We start from the raw sequence: 18,156 nt of genomic DNA, 5'->3' as shown, positions 1-18,156 counted from the left end.
GTTCCGGTTTATTTCCTTTCTTTCTTCAAAGCTCCCTCAGGTATTATTTCTTCCCTTGATTCCATTTTTTCTAATTTTTTTTGGGGGGAAGGTGAGGATGTGAGGAAAATTTCTTGGATTAAATGGGATAACATTTGTTTAAATAAGGAGAATGGAGGACTGGGGGTAAAGAGGTTGAAGGAATTTAATATTTCTTTATTAGGCAAGTGGGTGTGGAGGTTGTTGGAGGATCGAGAGAGTTTGTGGAATGTTGTCATTCGAGCAAAGTATGGTGAGGAGGGAGGAAGGGTGCGGTTTGGGGAGGGTGTAGGTTCGGTTTGGTGGCGCAACCTGAACCAAATCAGGAGGGGAGTTGGTCTTGTGGATAGTGGCTGGTTGTCAGATAACATTATTCGGAGGGTGGGGGATGGTCGGGATACTTTGTTTTGGGTGGATCCGTGGCTGGATGATTGTCCTCTTGCTAGAACTTTTGGTAGGCTTTACTACCTTGCGGACAATAAGCTAGTTACGCTGTCGGAGATGTTTGAGTTAGGGTGGAGGGTTGGAGGTGAAGTGTGGAAGTGGCGTAGGAGGTTACTTGCGTGGGAGGAGGGGCTGGTCTCGGAGTGTACCGAGCGGGTATCTTCTTGTATTTTGCAGGTTGGCACGTTAGACAAGCGGGTGTGGAAGCTCCATACATCTCAGTGTTACACAGTTAAATCAGCATATTCTTTTTTGACAACGACTGATACGAATCTCAATGAAGATTATGATAGTTTCTTGTGGCTTAAAGCAATTCCTCTGAAGGTAAATCTTTTTGTTTGGCGACTATTCTTGAACAGACTCCCTACTAAGGATAACCTGTTTAGGCGCAAAGCCATTGATGCTACAAAGCTTCCATGTGAGGCCATGTGTGGATAATTAGAAGACGGAGATCACTTGTTCTTTCAGTGTGATGTGTACGGTCGCATTTGGTCCTTAGTTTCAAAATGGTTAGGTTTTTATTCGGCTTTTAATGGCAACATTTCTACTTATCCCTATCAGTTTAGTGGCCTTGGAGGCTTTTCCAAAAATTCAAGGTCAGCTTTTACTATTATTTGGATTTCAGTGATTTTTGCTGTTTGGAAAGATCGTAATAACAAGATTTTCCAAAGAAAGTCAGATCAGCTTGAGACTCTCACAGAAAAGATTAAACTCCAAACGTACTGGTGGTTGAAAGCGCACTTTGTTTTGTTCGATTTTGATTACCCCTTTTGGAGGTTTAACCCATTATGTTGTCTGCAAGCGATAGTTTGATTCATTTTTATTCTATTTTGGGTGTTTTATGTTGAAAGAAGATATGAAAAAGATAGAAATGCATCTGTTAAATGAAGAAGAAGCAGAAACAAGCTAGAGTTGAATAAACTGCTGTTCAGAAGCTGTACTTCAGAAGCACATGTTCAGAAGCTGTACTTCAGAAGCAGTACTTCAGAAGCACATGATCAGAAGCTGCTGTACTCCAGAAGCTGCTGTTCAATAACTTGCAGCTCAAGTTACCAGCCTTGTTAGCTCAAGTCACTAGCTTATATGGCTAACTTGTAGCCCAAGTTTCTTGTAACTAACTTGCTTAGCTGTCAATTAGTTAGTTATAATCCTGTGCGAGATGGTTCATAGTAGCTTATAGTATAGCTTCATTTTATAAACCTATATAAGGCTGTTGTATCAGTGATTCAAAGCTAATGAGAATTATTCTTCATTCTTCATATTTTTCTCTTTTTCTTCTCTGAATTTCATCTTCTCAATATGGTATCATTGAGCCTTCAGATCTAAACACGTTTCTTCCGCAAGCTTTTCAAGCTTTTCAAGCTCTTCATCAATGGCGCCACGCAACAAAGACGTTGGTACTTCTTCTACTTTCGAGGAGGATCCCACAAATCATTCAAGTCCTTATTTTGTTCATCCAAGCGATGGTCCTTCTTCAGTTTCTGTTTCTCCGGTTCTTGACGGATCAAATTATCATTCTTGGGCTCGTTCAATGCGAAGAGCTTTGGGAGGGAAAATGAAGTTTGAGTTCGTTGATGGATCAATCTCTCCAATTCTTGATGAATTCGATCCTCTTTTTCGCGCTTGGAATCGCTGTAACATGCTCGTTCATTCTTGGATTGTGAATTCGGTTTCTCCTTCAATTGCTCAATCCATTGTGTTTATGGAAAATGCATGTGATGTTTGGGTGGATTTGAAGGAACGATTTGCACAAGGTGACTTGGTAAGGATCTCTGAACTAATGCAAGAAATTTACTCCTTACAACAAGATTCCAAAACAGTTACCACTTTCTACTCTGAATTGAAGATTCTTTGGGAAGAATTGGAGATTTACATGCCTATACCAAACTGCACTTGTAGAGTACGTTGTTCTTGTGAATTCATGAGAAATGCACGACGTAATCATACTCTACTCTACGCTATTCGTTTTCTTACTGGTTTGAATGAAAGCTTTAGTATGGTGAAATCTCAAATTCTGTTAATGGATCCTCTTCCCTCTATGTACAAGATTTTCTCCATGGTTTCACAATATGAAAGACAATATAATCCTTCTCCTACTGTTGATGACTCTGTTTTAATCAACTCTGTTGATTCCAAGAAGTTTAAAGGCAACAACTTTTTTGGTAAATCATCATTTCAAGGATCAAATTCTAAAGGTACTTCTCGTGTTTGCACCTTTTGTGGAAAGAGCAATCACACCGTTGAAACGTGTTGGAAGAAGCATGGAGTTCCACCACATCTTCAGAAACAATTCAATTCTGCTTATGCCAATCATGCTGCACCTGAGGGAGATAATATTGTTGCAGAATCCCCAACTAGTGTTGATAGCAAGGGTAGTGCTCCAACTATTACACATGAGCAGTATGAAAGGTTAATGACTCTTCTTCAAGGTTCATCTCTTAATCAAAGTCCAGGAACTGTGCATGCTTCCAATCAGGTTACTTCTATGTCTGTTGGTTATTCACCATCAGATAGGCAAGGTACAAGTTTCATTAATTCTTTGGCAAATTATAATTTCACTCAAAACTCCTGGATCATAGATTCAGGAGCTTCTCATCATATTTGTTGCAATCTGAAGTGGTTTCATTCTTACAATGAAATTGCTCCCATGTCCATAAAGTTACCTACAGGTCATATTAGTATGGCAATATATTCAGGAACTGTTAAATTTTCTTCCATTCTTATTCTTTATGATGTTCTTTATGTCCCTGATTTTAATTACAATTTGCTTTCTGTGTCCAAAATGAATAGTTCCCTGAATACTATTGTCAGTTTTAATGGTTTTCAATGTTTGATTCAGGACAAGAAAACCATGAGGATGATTGGTTCTGGTGATAAGAGAGAAGACCTGTACTACTTGAATCTGGATAATAAGTTGGCTTGTTCTGCAAGCAAGACCATTCACTCAACCATCCCTTTACCTGACAGTGCCCTTTGGCATTTCAGACTTGGCCATCTTTCATTTTCTAGAATGAATTTGTTGCAATCTAGTTTCCCTTTTGTTCATGTTGATTCTAAGGCAACATGTGATGTATGCCATTTTTCTAAGCATAGAAAACTCCCTTTCCCTATCAGTTGTAATAAAGCTTCAAAACCGTTTGATCTAATACATTTTGATATTTGGGGCCCCATTTCTGTTCCTTCTGTTCATAATCATGTTTATTTCCTCACTGCAGTTGATGATTATAGTAGATATACTTGGTTAACCCTAATGAAAACAAAAAGTGAAACCAGACAACATGTCATTGCTTTTATAACCCTTATTGAAAATCATTTCAACTGTAATGTGAGAACTGTCAGAAGTGATAATGGTCCTGAATTTAACATCCCTTCATTTTATGCATCCAAAGGAATTTTACACCAAACTAGTTGTGTTGAAACACCTCAGCAAAATGCAAGAGTTGAGAGAAAACATCAGCATATTCTAAACATTACTAGAGCATTACTTTTTCAATCTCATTTACCTAAACAATTTTGGTCATATGCTGCAGTTCATGCAGTTTTTATCATGAATAGAGTGCCCAGCCCCATTTTACAAAATCAATCACCCTATTTTCTATTGCATAACATGCAACCTGATTTACATCAACTTAAAGTTTTTGGCTCCTTAGCCTATGCCTCTACTTTACAAGCTCAAAGAAGCAAACTTGATTCTAGAGCAAGAAAGTGCATCTTTCTTGGCTACAAAAGTGGCATGAAAGGTGTTGTGCTTTTAGACATACACTCAAAACAAATATTTGTTTCTAGAAATGTCACACATCATGAAACTATTCTTCCTTATCAGTCCAATCCTTCACATATTCCTTGGACCTATCATACCAACATACAACCTGTTTCTGACATTTCTTTTTCCCCTAGTGTTGAACCTGTTTCTGATACTTCACCTTTATCCATTGAATTCTCTCTTCCCACTACCAATGACACATCCACATCAACATCCCCATCCACCACTTCCACTATTCATTCACCCAAACCCACAAGACTTAGGTCTCAACCAGCTTATTTGAAAGATTTTGTATGCAGCTCATCTGCTCAATCACCATCATCAGTCAACTCAAGTATACCATATCCACTCTCCTCTTTTCATTCTTTTTCTCATTTATCATCTTCACATAAAGCTTTTTCTACTTCTGTCACACAAAGTACTGAGCCTAAAACCTATAAAGAAGCATGTCAGTCTGATCATTGGTTAAAAGCAATGAATGTTGAACTGGAGGCATTAGCCAATAATGGCACCTGGTGCATTGTTGATACACCACCAAATATGAAACCTATTGGTTGTAAATGGGTGTATAGAATCAAGTACCAAGCTGATGGTTCTATTGAAAGATACAAAGCAAGATTGGTGGCTAAAGGATATAATCAAATAGAGGGTCTTGATTATTTTGATACATTTTCACCAGTAGCCAAATTAACCACTGTGAGGACCCTTCTTGCTATTGCATCTATTCAAAATTGGCATTTGCACCAGCTAGATGTGAACAATGCTTTTCTTCACGGGGAGCTACAAGAAACTGTTTTCATGACAATTCCAGAAGGTGTCTCATGTTCATCTGGCAAAGTCTGTAAATTGAAGAAAAGCCTCTATGGTTTGAAGCAAGCTAGTAGAAAATGGTATGAGAAACTGACTACATTGCTTTTAGCTGAAGGATACAATCAATCCATTGCTGACTACTCTTTGTTTACCCTTCAACATGGTAGTGATTTCACAGCACTTCTAGTGTATGTGGATGACATTATACTAGCTGGCACTTCACTTGATGAGTTTCAGAGAATCAAGAATATTCTTGATAATCAATTCAAAATCAAGGATTTAGGGATTCTTAAATACTTTTTGGGATTAGAGGTAGCTCATTCCAAGGAAGAAATCTCTATTTCACAGAGAAAATACTGTCTTGATTTGCTTGATTCATCAGGTCTTTTAGGTGCCAAACCTGCTCCTACACCTTTAGACACTTCAGTCAAATTGCATCAAGACACAAGTAAACCTTTTACAGATGTGTCTTGCTACAGGAGGCTTATTGGAAGACTGTTGTATTTAAACACTACAAGACCTGATATTTCATTGGCCACTCAACAACTGAGTCAGTTTCTCAATGCTCCTACCACTACTCATTATAAAGCTGCGTGTAGAATTCTAAGATACCTCAAAAATGCTCCTGGCCTTGGTCTTCTGTTTCCAAGAAAGTCAGAAGTACAAATATTGGGGTATGTTGATGCAGATTGGGCAGGTTGTGTGGACACTAGAAGGTCAACTACTGGCTTCTGTTTCTTTTTGGGTTCTTCACTCATATCTTGGAAGGCAAAGAAACAGCCAACTATCTCCAGGTCCTCTTCAGAAGCTGAATATAGGGCTCTATCAGTGGCAACTTGTGAGCTTCAATGGATACTGTACTTGTTGAAGGATCTCAACATTAAATGTGTTAAGCAGCCAGTTCTTTATTGTGATAGTCAGAGTGCTATTCACATAGCATCAAATCCAGTCTTTCATGAGAGAACAAAACATCTTGAAATTGACTGTCATCTAGTTAGAGAAAAATTACATAAGGGTGTTCTTAAGCTCCTACCCATTTCAACCAATGAGCAGCTGGCAGATTTCTTAACAAAAGCACTTCCACCTCCAAAGTTTAATTCTTTCATATGCAAGCTGGGAATGATCAACATATATCATGCTCCAGCTTGTGGGAGGCTGTTGAAAGAAGATATGAAAAAGATAGAAATGCATCTGTTAAATGAAGAAGAAGCAGAAACAAGCTAGAGTTGACTAAACTGCTGTTCAGAAGCTGTACTTCAGAAGCACATGTTCAGAAGCTGTACTTCAGAAGCAGTACTTCAGAAGCACATGATCAGAAGCTGCTGTACTCCAGAAGCTGCTGTTCAATAACTTGCAGCTCAAGTTACCAGCCTTGTTAGCTCAAGTCACTAGCTTATATGGCTAACTTGTAGCCCAAGTTTCTTGTAACTAACTTGCTTAGCTGTCAATTAGTTAGTTATAATCCTGTGCGAGATGGTTCATAGTAGCTTATAGTATAGCTTCATTTTATAAACCTATATAAGGCTGTTGTATCAGTGATTCAAAGCTAATGAGAATTATTCTTCATTCTTCATATTTTTCTCTTTTTCTTCTCTGAATTTCATCTTCTCAATATTCTGTAACATAACTTTGATGTAATTTTTCTCCTTACAGGTTCTCTTCAGCACACCTTGTGCTTGAGGAGCTGTTTGTTTCTTTAATAAAATTTTGCTTAGCTTCTTAAAAAAAAACCTTATTTTCTAATGTCTTTTGCACTATCCACATAGATGATTGATTTTGTAATAGCAATTGTCCAATGCTCCACTGCTATTGTCCTACAAATTACATGTCTTGAAATTAAGCATCATTCTTATTTAGAAGTACATAAATAATATTTTGTTTCTTTTTTGTTAAAAAAACAGGGCCTTATTAAAATAAAGACACAAAACATTGATAAATTGCATAAAAACGTACTTGTTTAATCCTTATGAATATGATTTTCAATGACCATTTATTTTCAGAGATGTTGAATACTACTAATCAATAATTACATCTACTATATGAATCTATTTATATGCTATTGTGGCTTTTCAATACAATATTCACCCATATGTAACTTGCATATCGTATGAAAGAAGTTGATTTGCAAGCATATCGACTCTCAAGTCTCAACATATTGCTCAAATTGAAAAAACCTTATATCCTCAAATGCTCATATCTACCATATAACTGAAATAAAATTGACGTACTATGGTATATGTACTACAACATGTTTAACTGATAGTCATATATACGAACAAAATTGGACCAAACACGAGAAAAACTATATGAAGAAACAAATTTCTTCTTGATAGTCATATGAAAAAAACTAACACAGACTTCTATTTTAAATTGGTTGAAAGATAGACTAAAATACAAAGAAACAAATTTCTTCTTTGATAGTCATACAAAATTGTTGTACAAACAGACCCAAGAGAGACAATCTATATGGCCAAAGCACACCAAAAGTAGAGATATCATTGCACGCCTTAAATTCATTGAACTTATATCGATGATACTATGAACTTATATCTGTAAAAAAAAAAAAAACGCGTTAGTTTCCACATTATCCTGTCCAAAAATCAACAAATAAAATAAAAACAAAATAGCACCATGTATTGTTTAGAAAGAGAATAAGAGAAAGGAGCTACCAAACTTCAATTGTTGTTGCAGCCTCATGCGACATGCCGCTGTCAACACAACAAAAGAGAAATAAGTGTATGCATACACTTGTACAATTAAAAGAGAATATCTCAATAACTCACCTTAGGGAAATTGCAAATGATGATCTCCATAAAAAGAAGAATAAGGAAACACTTGTTTTTATTACCATTACCATCGCCCACTTACTCAAAAGGTACAGAGAAGAAGAGACATGATTTGGTTTGCGAAAGTTGGGTTTTGTTAAGAACCAAAATTCTCCACCAAAAAAAAAAAAGCATGTCTATGCGTTTGTAGTGAGAAGAGTGGAGAGTATAAATGTATTTATAAAGAATATGGTAGACAATTGTTAGAACACAACAAAAACAAAACGAATAAGTTGTTGTTATACAGCTAAGAGAATCGACGCCATAGCGATGAATTTGAGAACGAACGCGGCGGACTCGTCTCGACATAGGTCTGACTCAGCGCCTCTGCATGTTGAGTTCGTCATTGATTCTTTGAGTCTGATGAACGATTCGTGTTCTATAAAATCGAATAGAATTTAGAAAAGTGCGTGCAAAATTGAATTGAAATTAGGGATTAAGAAAAAATTAAAAACAGAGAAATGCATATATAAAAAAAGTATTACCAGAGAAGAAGCGAGTTTTTTGAAGGAGGTATTGAAGCAGTAATTGCCAAAGATCCTGAAATGAAAAGAAAAAGGAGTGATTGTGAATTTATATGGAAAACGGTGAAGAAAAAACAAAGAAGGAAGAGAGAAACGGTTTAATGGGAACAAACCTCGAGAAAAATCATGGATAGGTAAAAAAAAAAAGAGCCAAAATTTTAGGGTTGAGGATTAGCATTTACTGATGCAAATTTAGAGTCAAAATTTTAGGATTGAGTTGTTGCAAACCTAACAAGGGATTAGTGGAAGGAAAAAATTAGGTTAAGTTGGTGCAGACTTAACAAAATTAATAAATAACGATTTTTAAAAGCCTCACTAAAAAATTCGCTTTTAACCTACCAAAATGTTGGGTAGGCTCTGCATATGAGTATTTTAGTAATCTTAATTGTCGTATTTTGTCCTTTTATGTTGACGTACATGTTTTTTTTTTAAAAAGAAAAAATAAAAACTCTGAATGCTGTAAAGTTATTTATAATTTTATATTTTTCAATTTTGGTATCTCATTTTGGCTTGTGACAAAAAAAAATTAGTATTGTAAAATTTGTTTTGTTTCAATGTATTATAAATTTTCTAGCGGTTTTGCAAACCGGCCGACTTTAAAAATCATATTGGACGTGATAAGACTTTCAAAAATAATTCAATTGCTTTCCCTCAAAAAAAAATAAAATAATTCAATTGCTTTAATTTGCTCAAATCAATTCAAGACAAAACTCAACCAAACTGTTTAAATAATTGAACTGTAGACAGTGTTAGTATAAAATTCAACCAATTGAAAACCATATGCACTATTAGTTTGATGTTATCCTAAATTAAATAAATTAAAATGACGTAAAGTGCTATTCCTCAAAAGAAAAAAAATGACGGAAAGTGCTAGAAAATTCTTTTGCATTATTTATTGCATAATTCAGATGGTGCAAAACCTTATCACCAACACAACATTGGTTTTTTGTTTTTAAACACCCAAAACAACACTCAAACCTCAAAATATCCAACATAGACCACACACATGTACGAGCTAGCTAGAGATCGTGATGTATACTATTAATTAAACAACCATATCATAGGCTGTAAAATTATTATTCTTGTGACACAACCAAGTATACATTTACTTAATAATTAGGGTTTGCCAAAACGTAGCTCTCAATGGCCTTGATAAGTCCAGTTCCTTTGGCTTTGGTCTCCTCACGTACTGCTTCAGATAGAGTTGCATCACCTTTGGTGTGGTATTTCACTGAAATCTTAACAATGGACCCACCATCAGAGCCAGCCACAACACTTGTCTTGAATTCAACTTTCTCTAAACTTTCATCCAATCCTGTTCCTCCTACTATGCTATAGTTGTATCCCAAGTTTGCCTCATCCACTGCTTCTAATTTGTGTAGCACAAAGTCGGTTTTGCCACCTACAATACACCCATCATAATTTATATACAAATTTTGTTCCTTAAATGTAAATAAAATTTAACTAAAGATTGTTTCGGTCATCGGAGATTTGAAAGTAATTGGATATCATTAATCACTTGATTGCTGAATCTGATTTAACTATACCAACAATCAACTCTAGTCCGGAAAAAAAAATAAACCGTTTAAATGTTATAGTTTCTTTTTTAGAGACGTGTAAATGTTATAGGAAAGCAACTTTTCTCACTTTCATTTTTTCTTTTCAAACACTGCAAAAATATCAAAATACCCCAAGCGACAGTTAACCATCACTCACTCCACAACAACATGTGCTAACTACCGTGAAGGTATTTTGGTATTTTCACGGTACATTGGAGTAAAAAGGAAAGCGAGAAGAGCAATTTCCATGTTATAGTTGTAGACCACATATTATGTTAGCCTGATTTTTTTTTTGAGAGAATGTTAGGTTGATTATAAAGTTGATCTTATTATCATTTACGAATATGTTAATAATTTTTGGAAAATGACCTATTTACCATGAAGTTGAAAACATTGAAAATGACCTATAATTTGATCATTCATTTTGTTTGAATATTTGACTAATATATATCACGAGAGCAAGCATCAGTGAATCACTATTACAATGGTTCCTTTCTAGTTAACTGCCACAAATAGTTGGATCTACCGCTTACTGTAGTGTGATTTGAGTTCAAGTTTAGAATTTTACCGTTGATAAGTTATATATAAATTTTTAGTAAATTTGGTGATTCTCTATAACCTTGCATGAATTGTATATCCCGTTATTTATTATTTATTTATTTATTTATTTCCATGAAAAATGGTTGTTCTTTGAAGCTTTAAATTTATTGATGGACTAAGCTTATTTATCACCATGTCTCCTTCAATTCTCAAATTTGAGAGGTTTCACATCGTATATGTTTTCTTAACATGCCTATTCAAATACTAGAATTGAATTCAACAACTCTTTTTGGTACACACTTGAATTGAATTACTAATTAATAAAGTTTTTTTTTTTTTTTTTTTTTGCATAATATAGTATATGCTCTTAATCAATTACCTTCAGACATGGATAATTTCTTGATGGTTCCAGGTCCTCCATTTCCTTCAACAATTTCAACACTTTGGGCAGCTGGAATCACCTTTGGGATGATTTCATCAGCATCTTTTGCAAGAGCTTTGTAGAGTTTAGCTGGAGCCACAGTTGAGACATGTTCATCAATGAAAACAAAAACACCCATGATATATATATCAAGATAAAAAGGATCAATATGCCAGAAGTAAATGAAAGGATAAGTGTATAATATGAATACTACTAATTTAGTTTGTGATGCGGTTTATAACATATTGAGGGTTACTATTTATAGAACTTTGGTAGGACCTACCTTGTTTGCAAATCTCACTTAGTATTTAGCTGAAGTATTTTGGTATTTATTTATTGGGTCAATTCTCTTGTGATGTCGACAATCTTGAATTCGATTCCAAAAATGTGAATTAGTCTAGAAATCCATGACTAAGTGACATATTAGTAGGTCCTACCTTGTTTTACAAGATAAATGTTTGATATTAATTAAAGTCACAAGGAACCATCTAAAGTTGCCTCAAAAAATAATAATTCAAGTTCGAATTAATTTTTGGTTAGAATTGAAATGGTACCGACAGTTTTTTCAATCCTCTACCTCTTCTTGGCTCTTGCGAAGAAAGTCCAAGAGAGCAACCTATTTATTACATATTTCCAATTATGCCCCTTTCTTTTAAATGCTTTATACTTTAATTAACATGGTGTATTTTTTTACAGCACAATAAAAAAGTAAAACATTTTCCACTTTATTTCATGAGATTTATTATTATATTACTATATTATAATATAAGATAATTTTTATGACAAACTTTAGATAGCATAATATAATATAGCAGCAATATTTTACTATTTTATTTTTAATGGAGGTTGTTTTTGTCTTTTTCAAAGAATAAAACATCTCTTTCTCTTATATTTCTCTTCTCATTTTTTTATACTAATCAACGCTACAAATCTACTCTATTGCTCACGACTTTCTCTCTTCTCATAGACGTCTTTCTCATTTTCATATTACATCCAAACACACCATTAAAGTTAGGTGAAGATTGATGTATGAAAGATTTGAAGTCGTTATCCTAGAGTAAGGAGACCCAGTCATACATGGCCACGCACGAATTAATTAATGATAAAAAAATCTAGGTGAAGTTTTTACACAGTGACAAAAAAAAACAATTCTTTTATTTTTTTATTACAAAAAAAAATAAACAAACTAATGGGAATGAACACTGACTATGAAATCATTCTGCTCCTTTTTTTATTTTAGGTTAATATGTCTTTACGCCCTGTAATTTGGGCGAGTTCCGGTTTTCATCCATGTAAAAAATTTTGTTAAGATTCCGACCCTGAAATTTGAAGATTCCGTCGAAATCACCCCTGGTCGAATCTGGCACACGCCAGGTGCTGACGTGGCGCGCCACGTCACCTTTTTTATGATGACGTGGCACGCTGACTGTATAATTATTTTTATTTTTTTTATATGGTACACGTGGCATTTTTGATTTTTTTAATTTAAAAAAAATATTTTGTTTAATTTTTTTTTAAAAGAATAAAAAAAACAAAAAAATTCTTAACAAATAAAAAAAATGAAAAAAATACCGAAAAATTTGGAAAAATTAATAAAAATGAAAACAAAAATCTGGAAAATTTTAAAAATAAAAAATAAAATCTGGAAAAATTAAAAAAATGAAAACATTCTGGAAAAAATTAATAAATTTCGAAAAATTCATATTTCCAGATTTTTTTCAATACCGGAAAAATGAAAAAAATTCATATTTTTTTTCTTCGGAAAGTACTTGTCATTCAACCGTATAACATAATTTATATACCGGTGTCAATCAATATACATTGTATCCTGTTATTCGGACATGGTTTTTATAAATATGATTAATCTTCAAATTTTTGAAAATGATCAATCTTGAAATTTTTGAAAAAAGATTAATCATATTTACAAAAACTTAATTTTCGAAAAAAAAGATAAAAAAAATATGGTATTTGAGTCAAACATAATTCATATTTTTTTCGAAAAACATACAAACTGCTCAAAACATTTTGTATGTTAGTGTCTACTAGTTTCAATGGTATTTCAGTCAAACATAATTCATATTTGTTCTACTATTTGAACTTCTACTATTTAAAATTTTTTTTCGAAAATTCATATTTTTTTTTATCTTTTTTTTTTTTTTCGAAAATTTAGTTTTCGTAAATATGATTAATCTTTTTTCAAAAATTTCAAGATTGATCATTTTCAAAAATTTGAAGATTAATCATATTTATAAAAAACATGTTCGAATAACAGGATACAATGTATATTGATTGACACCGGTATATAAATCATGTTATACGGTTGAATGACAAGTACTTTCCGAAAAAAAATGAATTTTTTTTCATTTTTCCGGTATTGAAAAAAATCTGGAAATAAGAATTTTTTGAAATTTATTAATTTTTTCCAGAATGTTTTCATCTTTTTAATTTTTCCAGATTTTATTTTTTATTTTTAAAATTTTCCAGATTTTTGTTTTCATTTTTATTAATTTTTCCAAATTTTTTCGGTATTTTTTTTATTTGTTAAGAATTTTTTTGTTTTTTATTCTTTTAAAAAAAATTTAAATTTTTTTTAAAAAAAATATTTTTTTTTTAATTAAAAAAATAAAAAATGCCATGTGTAGCATATAAAAAAATAATAATGATACAGTCAGCGTGCCACGTCATCATAAAAAAGGTGACGTGGCGCGCCACGTCAGCATCTGGCGTGTGCCAGATTCGACCAGGGGTGATTTCGACGGAATCTTCAAATTTCAGGGTCGGAATCTTAACAAAATTTTTTACAGGGGGAAAACCGAAACTCGCCCAAATTACAGGGAGTAAAGACATATTAACCCTTTTATTTTTAATAAAGAAATCAAACTACTTAATTTAGTGTGTGTTTGGTTATGCTACACAACAGAAATTGATTCTAAATGAATTAATTTAGTACAATTAATTCTGATTAAAAGTAAGTTGAATGATCGGTAAAATAATTTATGTTTTATTGTAAAAATGAATTGAACAATAAATTCGTGCCTAAACATTTAACTTTAAGTAAATTTAATTTTACAAGCAAAATCAATTTTACTTTAAAACATTTAAACGTATAGTAAGTGTAAAAAGTGAAGAATTATATATTCAACCTCGCACTCCAATTCGTCAAATATCCTTTAAATTTTTTACCATTCAGATTGTATTTACGGAACTAAATAATGTAGCTTTGATCCGTAAAAAGAAAGATAGTGTTTGTTGGAGGTGCAGAAACAAATTGTCTATCACATTTTTCTTTTCAGTAAATAATCAAACGCTGCACTGTGGATGATCTAAGTTTCCCATTTGTTACTAGTAGTATCGTTAATAAGTATGGTTAATAAGTGTGTAATTAAAAGCTGTCCATATTAGAGAGCGTGTATTATTTTTCAAAACCAAAAATTGTGGATCATATCTTCAAAAGGATATTTTCAACTCAATAATGACTTTTCTTATATATGGATATAGATCAATGACTTATTAGCCCAGAAGTTTTGACCGATGAAGAGGTATATGGGCAAAGAAATTAAAAATCGAAGTTTGACTTGGACAAAAGCATAAAGAACTCAGCTCAAGGACGGCAAAGTTTCAAAATTTGCAACCTACACCCTCCAGTCACTAATATAAGCAAAAATCAATTTTTTAGATTCATTCAATTAATAATGTATGTAGTCTTTATTATAGGCTACATACATCATTTATTGAATGAATTTAGAAAATGAATTTGTGCTTATATTAGATACCGGAGGGTGTATGTAGTATGTACTATATCGTTTATTTAGTTAATGCTTTCACATTCATCATTCATAAAACTTCGTTTCCTTTATAGAATTTGTCACTTACCAAATTATCCGACTGCAAGGAATACTGAATTGAAGTCCATTTGGTTTACATAATTTTTTATAGGGTAGTGTTAACTTGTGCCCTTAGGGCACATGTTAAGAAACCTAAATGAAGAAACTTGCTATAAAATTTTATGCATTTAAATGATTAAAAAGTTAAATATTAAATGCAATGCACACATTCCAATAAGTTTTTTTATATATTTGAATCATTAACTTGTGCCTTGAGGGCACAAGTTAACATTTCCCTTTTTTTATATAGTTTGCATGATTAATTTAAGCATAAATGATAAATGACACATTGCTTTAAAGTTGGAGTTGTTTTTATGTCCTTTGAATATATTATGAATTTAAATAATAATTATACAAAAAAAATGGAGTTTTACCCTCACACACATATAAATACACAAACATTGCATAAGGAAAAATTGTCATTGACATACATTAGTATTGATATCTATTTTACAACCGGTTAATATGATATTTGAACTTAATCTTTTTAGATATTATAAAGTCAAGTTCTTACTATTGAGCGTCGTTGTATTGATTATGAGATCGATGTACTTTTGAGAAAGGATGTGGACCTAAAGATTGTTGGTAGGCATGGCAATGAGGCAGGGTGGGGACGTGTTTAACCTTCCCGTTCTCATACCATACTCTCATATACTTACCCGTGACCCTACCTATACGCCCTGGAGATGAAAAATCGAATCTCATCCCCGTCCTCGACGGGTTCGGGTATCCCCGCCGCATCCCCATCTCTGCAATGGATATTTTTTTAATAAAAATAAAAGTAGTTTTTAGTCCCGAACACAATGTTGTAATGCATTATCCAGCAAAGAGATGTTGGCGATCGATGACTATGGTGAAGGAGAAGAAAGAGGCTGAGAGTGTGAGATATGGAAGGAGAAAAAAGAGAACTATGATAAGTGACTGTCATATGAAAGACTGAGACTCTGACTGTGTAAGTGAAATGATTTAGGGTGTGAGTTTCTATTTATATAAAAGTGGTAATAAATTTATTTTCTACATTTGGGACGAGTTTGGGTATCAGTTCGGGGTGGATACATATATCTCCGTTACCTGTCTCGTACCCATGTTTTAAAATCAGGCCAAATTAACCCAAATTCATACCCAAACGTTGTCAAAGCTGAAAACCCGTCAAATTGAGTTTGGTTCGGGCGGATAATTGTGGGTATGAGTTTTGTTGTCATGCCTAATTGTTGGTATACCTTGAAGAAAATCATATACAAGCTTTTCAAGAAGATATACATTAAAAAGTGATTGAACCACGGTAAAAAGTGTTGAACAATATTAACTATCGCTGGAGAGACGAACGACATTTAACTCCCGTCATGGTGAGTTTATGAGAGATTTTAGAAGTGAGGAGAGAAATATTCCTGAAAGTTGTGTTACAAGTCACAATTTATGGTCAAAGGCAAATTGGTGCCGCAATAATGGTCAAGGCATATAAAATTAGAATACCAAACGGAAAGTGCTAGCTAGAAAATTTTTCTCCATTATTTATTACAGAATTACAGATGGTATACAAAACCTCAACATCAACACATAGATTTTTGTATGCAAACAACAAAGCCCACACACATGTACGAGCTAGAAATCATGATGTAAATCAAACAACCATATCATAGACTTTAATTATTATTGGCATGACACAACACAACCAAAATTCAACCAAGTGTTTAATTATCTAGTAATTAGGGTTTGCCAAAACATAACCCTCAATGGCCTTGATAAGTCCAGTTCCTTTGGTCTTAGTTTCATCACGGACTGCATCAGATAGAACTGCATCACCTTTGGTATGGTATTTCACTGAAATCTTAACAATGGATCCACCATCAGATCCAGCAACAATACTTGTCTCAAATTCAACCTTCTCTAAACTTTCATCCAACCCTGTTCCTCCTACTATGCTGTAGTTGTATCCCAAGTTTGCCTCATCCACTGCTTCTAATTTGTGTAGCACATAGTCGGTTTTGCCACCTACAATACAACCATCATAATTTATATAAGTTTGCTCCCTCAAAATGTAAATAAAGTTCGACTAAAAATTGTTTTCGTCAGAGATCAATTCTAACGTAACTGGATATATTAATCACTTGATTGTTAAGTCTCATTTTACTATAGTATTGTGTGAATGTTATAGTTTAGACAACACATTTTGTTTGGCTGATTAGAAAGTTGATCTTATTATAATTATTGAATACGATACGAGTCTATTTACAATTAAGTTTTGTAGTTTATACAAATAGTGGTTCTCTTGAATCTTGCATGAAGTATCTTATATATAGATTTTTTTTCCATGGAAATTAGTTGTTTCTTGAAGCTTATTATTTATATATATAGACTCAGTTTATGTATTATCATAGGTCTCCTTCAACACTCAAAATCTATTTCAAAAATAAAAGTGAGTATATGATTTCTTAACATGTCTATTGAATTACTAATTCATAAAGCCTTTTTTATTTTTATTTTTGACGGGGATATAGTATATGCTCATAATGAATTACCTTCAGACATGGATAACTTTTTGATGGTTCCAGGTCCACCATTTCCTTCAACAATTTCAACGTTCTGGGCAGCTGGAATCACCTTTGGGATGATTTCATCAGCATCTTTTGCAAGAGCTTTGTAGAGTTTAGCTGGAGCCACAGTTGAGACATGTTCATCATTGAAAGTAAAAACACCCATGATATATATCAAGATAGTTAAAAAGGATCAATATGCAAGAAGAAATTGTAAGGAGAAATGTATAATATGAATACAACTAATTTAGTTTGTGATGCTGTTAATGACATGGTGAGGAGTGGTATTTATAGAAATTTGGTAGGACATACCACATGGCTTTTTCGTAAATCTCATTTTATTTAGTTGAAAACTAGCACATTGAGGTCGTCTTTTTTTGACAAAAGCTCGCTCATTTATTTATGGGTGATAGTGATGTTTTAATATTATTTGTTTATCAAGTCAATGCTCTTTGTGAAGTATGGGTTAAGAAGAACAATTTGAAATCAATAGTCTCGCAGTATTCCATGACTCAGTATGTAGACGGGATTCAAACTTGGAAAATTCGTAGGTGATATAATAGACCCCGTTTGTTGTATCTTTTTTGAAAATAAATTTTTATAGTGTTATGTCCTTTTGCTGTAAGTTTTTTAGCAAATAATCTTTTAAGGAAAGCTTTTGATGAAAAATTTATTTGAATAATTTATCTTAAAATTATTAGTTTTTAATTTAAGTTTGATTAGATTGATTAGTTTTAATTCAAGTTTGTTTAGTGATGACTCTTACTCATATACTCTTGTTTTTTTAGTTAGTTTTTTTTTTTTTGAGCAAGTTAGAGATTTTTTTTTGTTTTT

General features: G+C 33.0%; 2 protein-coding genes and 1 long non-coding RNA gene across 3 annotated transcripts; all 3 read right to left on the bottom strand.

Annotated features, from left to right (window-relative positions):
- Positions 1-6,908: 6,908 nt before the first annotated feature.
- Positions 6,909-8,472, bottom strand: LOC146945340 (uncharacterized). Its single transcript, XR_015028021.1, has 4 exons — positions 8,346-8,472; positions 7,819-8,239; positions 7,705-7,743; positions 6,909-7,585 (listed from the first exon to the last, which is right to left on the bottom strand). It is a non-coding gene; the product is annotated as an uncharacterized LOC146945340 (long non-coding RNA).
- A 780-nt stretch (positions 8,473-9,252) lies between these two features.
- On the bottom strand, positions 9,253-11,136 carry LOC146945339 (ABA-responsive protein ABR17-like). The gene is made up of 2 exons (XM_085747856.1): positions 10,863-11,136; positions 9,253-9,786 (listed from the first exon to the last, which is right to left on the bottom strand). Exons 1-2 carry the CDS (start codon positions 11,041-11,043, stop codon positions 9,494-9,496), a joined length of 474 nt encoding a protein of 157 aa, XP_085603982.1. The 5' UTR covers positions 11,044-11,136; the 3' UTR covers positions 9,253-9,493.
- A 5,139-nt stretch (positions 11,137-16,275) lies between these two features.
- Positions 16,276-17,581, bottom strand: LOC146945338 (ABA-responsive protein ABR17-like). The gene is made up of 2 exons (XM_085747854.1): positions 17,308-17,581; positions 16,276-16,780 (listed from the first exon to the last, which is right to left on the bottom strand). Exons 1-2 carry the CDS (start codon positions 17,486-17,488, stop codon positions 16,488-16,490), a joined length of 474 nt encoding a protein of 157 aa, XP_085603980.1. The 5' UTR covers positions 17,489-17,581; the 3' UTR covers positions 16,276-16,487.
- Between the last annotated feature and the right edge of the window lie 575 nt (positions 17,582-18,156).

This window comes from Medicago sativa, chromosome 2 (genome assembly GCF_051527215.1).
Source record: "Medicago sativa cultivar Bolivia chromosome 2, Bolivia_mono, whole genome shotgun sequence".
NCBI lineage: Eukaryota > Viridiplantae > Streptophyta > Magnoliopsida > Fabales > Fabaceae > Medicago > Medicago sativa.
This window is presented reverse-complemented; position numbering and strand designations above follow the sequence as displayed.